General features: G+C 32.4%; 1 protein-coding gene across 4 annotated transcripts in view; it reads right to left on the bottom strand.

Annotated features, from left to right (window-relative positions):
• LOC119765323 (tachykinin-like peptides receptor 99D) overlaps positions 1 to 14,187 on the bottom strand; it is a 265,090-nt gene that overhangs the window by 91,704 nt on the left and 159,199 nt on the right. The window contains exon 7 of one of the 4 annotated variants that reach the window (XM_038248964.1): positions 9,848 to 10,158. The exons of the other annotated variants lie outside the window; for them this stretch is intronic. Within the exon in view, the coding sequence (XP_038104892.1) occupies positions 10,136 to 10,158 (23 nt within the window). The 3' untranslated portion in view covers positions 9,848 to 10,135. Of the gene's footprint in view, positions 1 to 9,847; positions 10,159 to 14,187 lie in introns of those variants that run through there. 4 annotated transcript variants of the gene reach the window in all.

Raw genomic sequence — 14,187 nt, 5'->3', positions numbered from 1 at the left:
AATTTCTGAATTTCAATTTCTGAATGTCTGAATTTCTGAATTTATGAATTTAGAATTTAAATTTCTGAATTACTGAATTTCGAATTTGAATTTTTAATTTCTAAATTTGAATTTCCGAATTTCTGAATTTCTGAATTTGAATTTCTGAATTTCTGAATTTCTGAATTTTAATTTCTGAATTTCTGAATTTGAATTTCACTTTCACTTTGAATTTCTGAATTTCTTGAATTTAGAATTTCTGAATTTCGAATTTCTGAATTTCTTGAATTTCTGAATTTCTGAATTTCGAATTTCAATTTCTGAATTTCTGAATTTCTGAATTTCGAATTTCTGAATTTCTGAATTGCTGAATTTCTGAATTTCTGAATTTCTGAATTCTGAATTTCTGAATTTCTGAATATCTGAATTTGAATCTGAATTTCTGAATTTCAATTTCGAATTTCTGAATTTCTGAATTTCTGAATTTCTGAATTTCTGAATTTCTGAATTTGAATTTCTGAATTTCTGAATTTCTGAATTTCTGAATTTTTTGAATTTCTGAATTTCTGAATTTCTGAATTCTGAATTTCTGAATTTCAATCTCTGAATTTCTGAATTTCTGAATTTCTGAATTTGAATTTCTGAATTTCTGAATTTCTGAATTTCGAATTTGAATTTCAATTTCTGAATATCTGAATTTCTGAATTTCTGAATTTCTGAATTTCTGAATTTCTGAATTTCTGAATTTCTGAATTTCGAATTTCTGAATTTCTGAATTTTGAATTTCTGAATTTCGAATTTCTGAATTTCTGAATTTCTGAATTTCTGAATTTCTGAATTTCGAATTTGAATTCTGAATTTCTGAATTTCTGAATTTCTGAATTTGAATTTCTGAATTTCTGAATTTTGAATTTCTGAATTTCTGAATTTCTGAATTGCTGAATTTCTGAATTTCTGAATTTCTGAATTTCTGAATTTCTAAATTTCTGAATTTCTGAATTTCTGAATTTCTGAATTTCTGAATTTCTGAATTTCTGAATTTCTGAATTTCTGAATTTCTGAATTTCTGGATTTCTGAATTTCTGAATTTCTGAATTTTTGAATTTCTGAATTTCTGATGTTCTGAATTTCTAAATTTCTAAATTTCTAAATTTCTAAATTTCTAAATTTCTAAATTTCTAAATTTCTAAATTTCTAAATTTCTAAATTTCTAAATTTCTAAATTTCTAAATTTCTAAATTTCTAAATTTCTAAATTTCTAATTTTTTGAATTTCTGAATTTTGAAATTTCTGAATTTCAGAATTTTGAAATTTCAGAATTTTGAAATTTCCAAATTTCTGAATTTCTGATTTTTTTAATTTCTAAATTTCTGATTTTCAATTCACCCCATGTTTGTACAGTTGACTTTCTGGCTGTCAATCTTCTCGATATTAATATGGCTCCATCCATCAATTATATTTCAGTCCCTTCAAATAGCATACTTTGATTTTTCGTTCTATAATTTGATACTTCCCGCTCTCGCCGGTTCCTTTGATATCGACAGAGAGAGATAGAGGATTTAAGGATTTTATTATTGAAAGCATTTTATTTTGGTCTATTTTGTCGTGCTCTACTAAATGCTGCCAAACATTATTAATATTATTTTGTTCTATCCGGAAATAAATTTGAAATGATTCTAAATTAAAAGTTCCCCTGCATTTGTCTAAAATTTTTTATCTTTGGTTTTTCCGTGCACGTGTTGCTTTGTTTTGACGTTTCCCAAAGCGTTTCTCTCCCATTTTTTACCGTTTCCTTCTTAAACCGCTTGCGGGCAAAATGGCGGTCTGCCCGTTATTTAGGTTTGAGTCATATCTAAGTCATAACGCCATCCAAGAGCATCGTAAAAAATTCGATGCTCGTGCTTACGATGTCGTTGCATGATCCATGAAAATCCAGCCTAACAATCAAAGTGGCATTTACGAAAACCGAAAAAAGTATAACCGAACTTGCAAGCAATTTGAATGGCAGCGATTTAATCACGCAAATAACATTCCAAAAGGGTGTAGCTACACAGAAAAAAAAATCATGGTAATATTACATCTGGGAAGGGGTACATATTTTATGTCAGAAAAAAGGTGTTATTTACTTCTAGAAATGTGTAATTTTACCACTTTTCTGGTGTAATGTCACTTTTTCAGTCTAAATTGAGGTAAAATTACATCATAAAAGAGGTAATATTCAACCTTCCAAAATTACAGCTTCCAAATTTACATTATTTTTTTCTGTGTACAAAACATCACTGTTTACACGAAATTTGATTTCAGATTTGGATTCAGCGGCCGAAATTACAATAAGAAAGCATACCCTAACCTTTGCGACGCATGCTTGCAACATCGTGTAATTCAGTGGTTCTCAACCTTTTTCGTTGCATGGCATATTTGAAAGACCTTCATTCCCCCCTCCCTTATTTTTAACTATTTTTTTGGTAAAATTGAATAAATAACATAAATTTATATTTAACAATTAATAATAAAAGATTGATGTTTTAAAATCATGAGTAAACGAATCATACAAAAAATTGAATTTGTGATTGCGAAATAAACTGAATTACTTTTGTTCTTCTTAATTTATTTGATTTAATCAAAAATAATAGAAAAAGTTTTGTTTAAAAAAAATTAAGACATCGGAAATTGAAAACAAGCTGAACGCAAAAAAAAAGATATGAACTCTTTTGTCTTTACGAATAAAAAAGTCTTTGTTATTGATAGAAAGAGCACAACAACAAAAACATAAAAACTAACTTAATCCACCTATGTGGTTGGTGCCTTCCTCACTTTTTTCCAAAAATGGGTTTGGACACAAATTTCGTCTAATTTCGTTAAGTTTCGGAATACAAAAAACACACATATTACTCAAGGGCTCATAAGTGGCATCTTAGGTGGTCATAGCTTGAGGCAGGGTTACTTGATCTTCAATATTTTAGACTCGTTGGTGAGGTCTTTCGATTACCTAACCAACGATGGGTCGGATGATGGATCCGGACATTGTTTACATACATTTAAGTGAGATCCGGCTACAAAAAAGTACATAAATATCACTAAAGTGGTCAGAACTCGAGACAGGGTTGCCAGATCTTCAATGTTTTAGACTCGTTGGTGAGGTCTTTCGATTACCTAACCAACGCTGGGTCGGATGAAGGATCCGGACATTGTTTACATACATTTAAGTGAGATCCGGCTACAAAAAAGTACATAAATATCACTAAAGTGGTCAGAACTCGAGACAGGGTTGCCAGATCTCCAATGTTTTAGACTCGTTGGAAAGGTCTTTCGATTACCTAACCAACGATGGGTCGGATGATGGATCCGGACATTGTTTACATACATTTAAGTGAGATCCGGCTACAAAAAAGGTACATAAATACCCAAAGTGGTCAGAACTCGAAACAAGGTTGCCAGATCTTCAATGTTTTAGACTCGTTGGGAAGGTCTTTCGATTACCTAACCAACGATGGGTCGGATGATGGATCCGGACGTTGTTTACATACATTTAAGTGAGATCCGGCTACAAAAAAAGTACATAAATATCACTAAAGTGGTCAGAACTCGAGACTAACCAACGATGGGTCGGATGATGGATCCGGACATTGTTTACATACATTTAAGTGAGATCCGGCTACAAAAAAGTACATAAATATCACTAAAGTGGTCAGAACTCGAGACAGGGTTGCCAGATCTTCAATGTTTTAGACTCGTTGGAAAAGTCTTTCGATTACCTAACCAACGATGGGTTGGATGATGGATCCGGACATTGTTTACATACATTTAAGTGAGATCCGGCTACAAAAAAGTACATAAATATCACTAAAGTGGTCAGAACTCGAGACAGGGTTGCCAGATCTTCAATGTTTTAGACTCGTTGGAAAGGTCTTTCGATTACCTAACCAACGCTGGGTTGGATGATGGATCCGAACATTGTTTACATACATTTAAGTGAGATCCGGCTACAAAAAAGTACATAAATATCACTAAAGTGGTCAGAACTCGAGACAGGGTTGCCAGATCTTCAATGTTTTAGACTCGTTGGAAAGGTCTTTTGATTACCTAACAAACGATAGGTTGGATGATGGATCCGGACATTGTTTACATACATTTAAGTGAGATCCGGCTACAAAAAAGTACATAAATATAACTAAAGTGGTCAGAACTCGAGACAGGGTTGCCAGATCTTCAATGTTTTAGACTCGTTGGAAAGGTCTTTCGATTACCTAACCAACGCTGGGTCGGATGATGGATCCGGACATTGTTTACATACATTTAAGTGAGATCCAGCTACAAAAAAGTACATAAATATCATTAAAGTGGTCAGAACTCGAGACAGGGTTGCCAGATCTTCAATGTTTTAGACTCGTTGGAAAATTCTTTCGATTATCTAACCAACGATGGGTTGGATGATGGATCCGGACATTGTTTACATACATTTAAGTGAGATCCGGCTACAAAAAAGTACATAAATATCACTAAAGTGGTCAGAACTCGAGACAGGGTTGCCAGATCTTCAATGTTTTAGACTCGTTGGTGAGGTCTTTCGATTACCTAACCAACGCTGGGTCGGATGATGGATCCGGACATTGTTTACATACATTTAAGTGAGATCCGGCTACAAAAAAGTACATAAATATAACTAAAGTGGTCAGAACTCGAGACAGGGTTGCCAGATCTTCAATGTTTTAGACTCGTTGGAAAGGTCTTTCGATTACCTAACCAACGCTGGGTCGGATGATGGATCCGGACATTGTTTACATACATTTAAGTGAGATCCAGCTACAAAAAAGTACATAAATATCATTAAAGTGGTCAGAACTCGAGACAGGGTTGCCAGATCTTCAATGTTTTAGACTCGTTGGAAAATTCTTTCGATTATCTAACCAACGATGGGTTGGATGATGGATCCGGACATTGTTTACATACATTTAAGTGAGATCCGGCTACAAAAAAGTACATAAATATCACTTAAGTGGTCAGAACTCGAGACAGGGTTGCCAGATCTTCAATGTTTTAGACTCGTTGGAAAGGTCTTTTGATTACCTAACCAACGATGGGTCGGATGATAGATCCGGACATTGTTTACATACATTGAAGTGAGATCCGGCTACAAAAAAGTACATAAATATCACTAAAGTGGTCAGAACTCGAGACAGGGTTGTCAGATCTTCAATGTTTTGGACTCGTTGGAAAGGTCTTTCAATTACCTATTCAACGATGTATATAATGATGATGTTTGGTTCAGTTTACTGCCATTTATTCAACTTCCAAAAATATGCGAAAACACATTTTTATACATAACTTTTGAACTACTTATCGAAACTTCAAACAATTCAATAGCACCGTATGGGACCCTAAACCAAGTCGAATGCAACTGGTTTGGTCAAAATCGGTTCAGCCAGTGCTGAGAAAACTGCGTGACATTATTGGTCACATACACACACACATACACACACACACATACACACACACATACATACACACATACACACACACATACACACACACATACATACACACATACACACAGACATTTGTTCAGTTTTCGATTCTGAGTCGATATGTATACATCATGGTGGGTTTTCGAGCTTTAAATAAAAAGTTCAATTTTAGAGCAGGATTATAGCCTTACCTCAGTGAGGAAGGCAAAACATTATTAAAACAATTTGTTTGATTTAATCAAACATAATTGAAAAAGTTTTGTATTATGAAATAAACAAAGGGATTTAATCAAAAAGCTAAACGCAAAAAAAAAGAAATTAATTCTTATACCTTTAGGAATAAAAAAAAGCAAAAAAAAGTAATGAGCACAACACAAAACACATATAAAATGTATTTTTAAGCCTGACAGAATTAAATCTTACATAAATTTTTGTGAAGATAATATTTTTTTAATATTTATTTTCAATTTAAGAACTGTTTATCAACAAAAATTTAAACTTTCAGTTTTATTATTACAAGAATTTTGTTTTATAATTCAGCATAAACTCCACCAAAATGCTTAATGAAAATCAAATCAAACATTGACAAATAATATTTCCAATGTATTTTAAAGAGCAGCTGAGATTGAAACGACTGCAAAAACACAAACTAATGAAAATGATCATGATGGACAAACAGCAAAAATAATCCAGAATTTTAAAAATCAATCGATTTCAAATATTTTTAAGAACTGATCAAAATTTTCTGATTCATGTGAAAACATTAAGGATTACTAAGAAAGTATCAGAAATTGATTTAATTTTTGAAAACACGTTAAAGACATTGAATTTCTTTTGCATCCTCATTCCCCCCCCAAGAATGTCAAAATTCCCCCCCAGGGGAATTTCTCACCGGTTGAGAAACACTGGTGTAATTAGTAGGCCTTGCTTCTGAATTCTGAGAAATTTTGAAAATTGGCACTTTTTTCCTCACTAAAACTCAAATATCTCGGCTCTGGAGTGTCAAAATTGCATGTTTTCAGAAGAAAAAATGTTCGCCATGAAATTTCCTACAAGCTGCATGTATTGGTTTTACTGGGAAAAATAGGCTACCCTAAATTAAATGAGCATTTCTGAAAAAGTTTCGAAAAAATGCGCCTGGGAGAGTCCAAAAACTTAGATTTTGGTCCAATATTGATAGTGCATCTTAATCTATGGACAAAAACCTATCGTTTGAAGATAATACTCACCAGATCGAATCAGTTTTTGTATTGATTCCAAGCGATTTTAGGAAATTTGTACAAAAAAGTGACATTTTTCAGTAAATCGACAAGGGGGTGCGAAAAAGTATTTTATTTTATTTTTTGTTTAAGAAAACATTGTGCCTAACATCATAATCTATCATTTAAGAAGTGAGCACCTGAAATTCCTCGACATGACCTCAAAATGGGACAGGCTAATGGGCAGCTGTCAAACTTCTGGAAAGTTGTACGGACAAATCAATGTTTTTTTGTTCCTGAAGCTTTCACAACTAGGAATATTAGGTCTATTCCCGTACTGCAGAATTCTGCAATTCTGCACGAGATCGGCAGCAGGGCATTCCCGTATTTTTCTGCAACAAAAGTAACCTTTCTCTCAGGCAGAACTTCTGCAATGAGAGAGACAAAAGTTGCAGCGAAACCGTTCCCGTACTTTTCTGCAAGCTCTCTCTTCTCTTTCGTGCTGAAAAGTATCTGCAAGTTGGTGTGATGGATGTTGAGTACACGCTTGCATAAAATTTGCAAATTAGGTGAAATCAAGCATTTTATTACGAGTTGTAGTAAATTTGATGTTTTATTATTACTAAATTGAAGTAGTCTTTTTGAAAGGGACATTTGTATATTTTGAATTGATGGATTTTGGGGTAGTTTTCTAATGCCTGGTTTTATTAAGAACGATTATTATTTTTTTAGTGTTAATATTCAGTTAATAATCAGATAAAAAGTCGATAACTAAAGCCAGTATTACAGCACGGCTAATTCACCAACAAACAATTTGTATCATAAAAACAAAATGTTTATGAAAACTTCTAAAAGAAAAAAATTCTTTGAGTTGAATAATCTTTAAATAAATATTTGTTTAACGGTGCACATCAACCAGAGCTTTTGCACCCAATTTTTTGTTACAGACATTTTAATATCTTCTAAACTAAGGGTATTATCGAAATAGTTTTTTTATTCATCCCCTAAAGTACGGTCCACAAAGTAATTTACAACAAAGTTTGATTATTTTTACAATCACGTTGTTGCAGGATTGGGTCCGTAAGTTTGACAATTTTGAAATAAGAAGACAACAACTTCCTTCGTTGCTGTGCACTCTTGGATTAATTTTTAATCTTTAATTTTTTTTTAACAGGCCGTGGAACAGACATTGGAAGAGACTACATGTGTTTACATAATTGGTAAATTTAATTGGCAAATAATAAATTATACCTGAAACGGTGCTCGTGCTACCAATTTGATGTCATTTTGTCGAACGAAGGGGTCAATAAGGAGATATTAGACTATACCAAACAAATAATAAATATAATTGATTATATAATTGATGAACATTACATTTTTGCTGAAACAAAACATACGTTGTTTACACATCATATTGTATATTATCCGTTAAGAAATTGTTCTTAAATTCTCATTTTTTTTTCTTCAAATTTTGAATTCCTTAATTCTTAAATGCCGCCATCATGAATTATAAAAAAAAACTACACATTGGAGTCATATTTTAGGTTAGAAACTCAAATTTAGAGGATTGAAAGATTCGAAGTTTTAGATTAACAGCATTTTGAAATTTTACTTATTTTTGAAATTAAAATTTCTTAGATTTTTTTTAACTATTAAAGGTTTATGCTTGTCATTTTTAAATTATATTACTTAAACGTACCTGCAACTCATATTTCTAAAATTGTTTAGAATTGTTAAAATTGTTATATCAAAGTTTTGAACTGTTTCTAATGTATAATTTCTACCAAAGCATAATTAATTTATTTTTACTTAAAAATGGTACAAGGTTGATTTTTTAAAATAAAATGATGAGTTGCATGCATCATGAGTTGTGAAATAAACTTTTTAATATTAAAAAAACTGTAACCGATGGCAGTTCCTGACCCAATCGTTACTGGGGCTCTGTTTGTTTCGCGTTAAGGGTGCACAGCAACGAAGGAAGTTGTTGTCTTCTTATTCCAAAATTGTCAAACTTACGGACCCAATCCTGCAACAACGGAAATGTAAAATTAGTCAAACTTTGTTGTTAATTACTTTGTAGACAGTACTTTACGGGATGAATAAAAAAATATTTCGGTACTACCCGTAGTTTTGAAAATACTAAAATATCTGCACCCAGATGTGCAAAAGCTCTGGTTGATGTGTACCGTTAAATATATGTGATAAAATGCAGGAAAAAGCTTAAGTTATTGGGCGGAGCTTCACTACTCCCACTGGCTAGGGCAAACAAAATCCAAGACACCCTAGCAGTACGCAGCCAGTTCCATACCCCCACGATTGCTACCCCACTAGAACGAGACTACAGGCGTTGGTAGCCGATTGGTAGCAGCGGATGACAGGTGCCTGGTAGGCTGCAATACCGGAGATGACTTGCGAGGTCCAGAACCGGGATTCGTCCTATTTGTCCGGAAGACCCGTAACAGAACGGACTGACAGTGCCCTTGGTCAGTCGGATAGTAGGTAACTTGCCAAAGCCGTAAACCCAGTGCCAACCTAAACTTACCGTGTTCTTAAGGTTCATCCCGGATGTCCCGGATGTCCCGGAGATGACCAGTGGAACCCCAACAACCCTCTGGAATGTCCGACGTCCTGGTGCTCGACTACGGGCAATGTTCCGGCCAATCGCCAACACCGGCCGAAGTCCCGATCCGTCAACACATCGGGAAGAGCCCAGGACAACCCCTGACTGAAAAGTCCGTCAGACGTCTGTCGTTTGTCGTCCGTGCAATTGTACGACGTCGCTCGACAATGTCGTGCGACTTTCGCGCGAATGTCATACGTTTTTGCACCAAAATGTCGTATTTGTCGTGCGATCGATGATCGAAATTGTACGACATTGTCGTACGACATTCGACCGACGTCGCACGGTTTTGTTATTTAGAATGTCGTGCTATTGTCGTGTGCTGTCATTTCGGATTTTTAGGTTATGTTGCAGTTGAAAAAAAATGTTGTTTTGTTTTTATTGTTTTTTTTTATTTCAACTGTCAAAATTTCACAAAAATATTTACTTCTGGAGTTTTTTTTGAAAAGGTCTCATAAACCAAATTTTCATTTTTTGCTTTTGGGTGTTTTTGAATACCCCTGACTCAAGGCGGTTCTAAAAACACCCAAAAAGCAAAAATTGAAAATTTGGTTTATAGGACCTTTTCAAAAAAAACTCCAGACTTGTTCACTTAATTTCACTTGCGGATCGCCGATTCTTCTCCAACTTTGCTTCCTTCGGGATTTGCCTTGACCGCAGCTTCCGGCTTGGATGTTGGAGGCGGCCGTGGCAGCATCTTGGCCGTGTTGGACTTTTGCTCCTCGACGCGCTGATCAAAACCCGGATGCGACACCTTGGCGACGATCTTGAACCTCCGACGGATTGATGTTAACCGGAGTACGAGAGGCTGCTTCCTTGTGTTCTACGGAAGCCACGTGGGACCACACGGGGACGCATGGTTTCCGGCAGGATCAGATCAGAATATGTTTGTTGCCTGAAAAAATATAACATCAATCAACAATTGGCAAGAATTTTCTAAATTAAATTCAGAATTCAATAATAATAATAATAAAATTTCAAAACAATACAATTTCAAATATGTAATATTCAAATATTTTGTAACTATAAAAGAAAAACTAAATTTATTTATTCTCGCTTACTTTTACAAAATGTCCTATGTACATAGAAAACCCATAGCGCATTGGTTTTTTTAAAAAGAATTCTAATTGAAGACATCTTAAAAATTTAAATTTAAAAACGTATAAAACTCAAATTACTGCAAATAATTAAAAAATCCCACAATATTATTATTATTTAAAAATTGTACCAAATTTGAGAATTCTAAAAATATTTAATGATCAAACGTTTACAAATTTCAGCATCATCATCTCATCATCAAATTCTAAAATTCTAAAATTCTAAAATTCTTAAATTCTAAAATTCTAAAATTCTAATTTTCTGAATATTATAATTGGAGAGTACCTACCTCAATACCAAAATTATTTACTTCAATTCGTGATATTTTTAACTCCTATTTTTCATTAGACCAAAAAAAATTTCAAAAGTTAATAGATTTTAAATTTTTCCAATTTTAAAATTTAAGAATTTTTAGATTTTTTTAAAAGAATTTTTAAAAGTTTAAAATATTTAAAAGAAATAAAAACTTTAACATTTTTAAAATTTAAAAAATATATTTTGTATTTTTTTTGTATTTTTTTTTTTGATTTTTTTTTAATTTTTAGAATTTTTTAAATTTGTTTTATTTAAAATTATCAAAAATTTAAGATGTGCAAAAAAAGAGATTTTTTTAATTTTTAGAATTTTAAGAAACTTACTAATTTTTAAAATGCGTAGAATTTATAACAAATAGAATTTTTGATAATTTTATTTAAAAATATAAATTATTTGAATTTTAGCATTTTTAGAATTTACAATTTTGGAATTTTAGAACATATAATTTTTAGAATTTTAGACAAAATTTCAACTCGTGCGACTAACGTTTTGGGAATTTATGAACTTTTTTTAGATTTTTAGTATTTATGAATTGAAAAATGTTGTATTTAAGAATTAGGGAATTTTAATATTTAAATTATTGTCAATTTTAAATTTTTCATATTTTAGAGTTTATTTTTTTAATATTTGAAGACTTTGAGAATTTTAAATTAATGAATTGTATAATTTAAGAATATTAAGAGCCATATTTTCGCTAGGGGGCACGGCTTTGTTCTAGAGGTCGTATCGATGAGCTCCGATTTTGATGAAACTTGCAGCGTTTGTTGGTCTACATAAAAGATGAACTCATGCCAAATATGAGCCTTCTACGATGCGGGGAAGTGAGGTAAAATATCAATTCAAAATTTTACAAAAATGTTCAAAAAAATAGGCCAAATTTTTAAAATACTCATAACTCAAGTTTGGCAATACGTAAACCTGCTCGCTTGGTTTCATTCGAAAGGTTTTCACATGCACTACAACTTCGACTTTGAATTACATCTGTCGGATTCTTACTTTCAGAGATATTTAGTAATTACTGGAAAGTCGTGATTTTTTTCAAAACTGTCGTATCATTCTCAAAAACGTAGATACCACCATACCCTATGTGGCGAAATTGAGGCATGGCTTGTACAATAAGTCTACAATAATAACTTTTTGGTACCTCCGATTGTGGTGAAAAAATCAATAATTCTTGGAAAATCCATTTTTTTTAAATTAAATGTTACAATTCCATCAAACCCAAAACAATGATTCGATATGAAATTGTCTCAATTTCATCACTGAACATGTTTTATACGCTGAAGATGTTAAATATGGCATAATTTTACATATCTTTCAGCTTTTCATGCAAAACATATTCCAATAACTGTATTGAAAAAAAAATAAAAGTTTGTGAATACAAGCTGAAACTATTTTAAAAACTATTATCTTTATTGCTGTTGTTACATTGAATTTCATAACCCATTCATGACTTTTTGGAGATACTTTAATAAAGAATAGGGTGAGAAAATAAAAATGAGTAAAATTAAATTGAAAATGGATGTGAATGTCATTTCTCATTATGAAAAAAAAGCTCGCAAAGATGATCACAGAATGAATGCCAAAAAAAACAGATGAAATTAAAAAAAATCAAACTATCTAAACGTTTATATCCGATGCAGGATGTGGTGTATGAACTTTCAGCAGACATTTTTGTTGAAAATCAACCATTAGCATTGACAAAATCAAGAGAAGCAGGTGACAACACAAGTTTTAATGAATCCAGTATTTTATATTATAGCAAAGGTTGGTGTGTTAGTAATCGGAAAACTCAACGCTTTAACCCCAATATAAAGCAGTACATGTTGGAATCATTTAGTCTTGGGGCATGAACAGGTAAAAAAATCACTGCTGCTGAAGAAAAGAGATTTTTGAGAAATTTTTGAAAAGAATGATTGCAAATCAACTGAACGCGTGTACAATACATTTTTCAACCATTTTTTCATTGAAATTTTTAAATTCTGACATGTAATTTCACTTTTTATATGTATATTTTTTGATTTTGTTGCCTCCCCTCGACCATATCACGTCCAAAACGTTACCATTGATTGAAAGATAAAATTACGCCATTACATAAATTGTTCAGGATTCATGTCACCATTTTCAAAATGTAAAAAAAAAACTCTAAAATTTCAATGAAAACACAACAACTTTAACCTAAATACCTTATTTCAAATACCTAAAACAATAAAATCAGCAAAACTGATTGACAACTTTAATTTTATGCTTTATATTATTTTTAAATAACAAAATTTTCAAAAAAAAATAACAAAACTTCAAAAATAAATCAAGTGATAGATGAATTTTTAGAATTTTAAATTATAATATCGTAATTTCATTTTTTCAATAATAAATTTTATTCGTTTGGCCCGCAAGCTCATTTGAGCTTAAAATTTAGCCCGGCATCCAAAAACTTTGAGCACCCCTGTCCTTAAATAACGTTTTTTTGAATGAAAACTGATGTTTTGCGCAAAGTCTTGTATCAAAATATGCCGTATTTAACATCTCCAGCGTATAAAACATATTCAGTGATGAAATTGAGACAATTTCATATCGAATCATTGTTTTGGGTTTGATGGAATTGTAACATTTAATTTAAAAAAAATTGATTTTCAAAGAATTATTGATTTTTTCACCACAATCGGAGGTACCAAAAAGTTATTATTGTAGACTTAGAGTACAAGCCATGCCTCAATTTCGCCACATAGGGTATGGTGGTATCTACGTTTTTGAGAAAGATACGACAGTTTTGAAAAAAATCACGACTTTCCAGTAATTAATAAATATCTCTGAAAGTAAGAATCCGACAGATGTAATTCAAAGTCGAAGTTGTAGTGCACGTGAAAACCTTTCGAATGAAACCAAGCGAGCAGGTTTACGTATTGCCAAACTTGAGTTATGAGCATTTTAAAAATTTGGCCTATTTTTTTGAACATTTTTGTAAAATTTTGAATTGATATTTTACCTCACTTCCCCGCATCGTAGAGGCCTCATATTTGGCATGAGTTCATCTTTTATGTAGACCAACAAACGCTGAAAGTTTCATCAAAATCGGAGCTCATCGATGCGAGCATCGTGCCCCCTAGCGAAAATCTGGCTCTTAACAATTTGCACAATATCAAGAAATTAAATGAATTTAGAATTTTCAATTTCTTGCATTCTTAAGTTCTGGAATGCTAGAATTTTAAATTAAGAATGAAAAACTTTATAATTTAATTTTACAATTATCAAATCAAATCAGCGTTGAAGTTTTTTTTAAGCATTATTGGATTAAAAAGTTAAGAATTTGTGATGTTCATCTAATTTTTAATTTCGATCGTCCAATCGCACTCCCAGCACACCTCCTCCATCGTTTCTAAAACATGACTCACCAGTTCCATTAGATATGGAGGCAACCTCCCGCGGAAAGTAAAACACCAAACACTAACGGCTTCCTCGATCGCAAACTGGTTCCTTCCCGTCCCGTCTTCCGGAATGGCTCGCCGAGTAA

Source organism: Culex quinquefasciatus, chromosome 1, assembly GCF_015732765.1.
Source record: "Culex quinquefasciatus strain JHB chromosome 1, VPISU_Cqui_1.0_pri_paternal, whole genome shotgun sequence".
NCBI lineage: Eukaryota > Metazoa > Arthropoda > Insecta > Diptera > Culicidae > Culex > Culex quinquefasciatus.
This window is presented reverse-complemented; position numbering and strand designations above follow the sequence as displayed.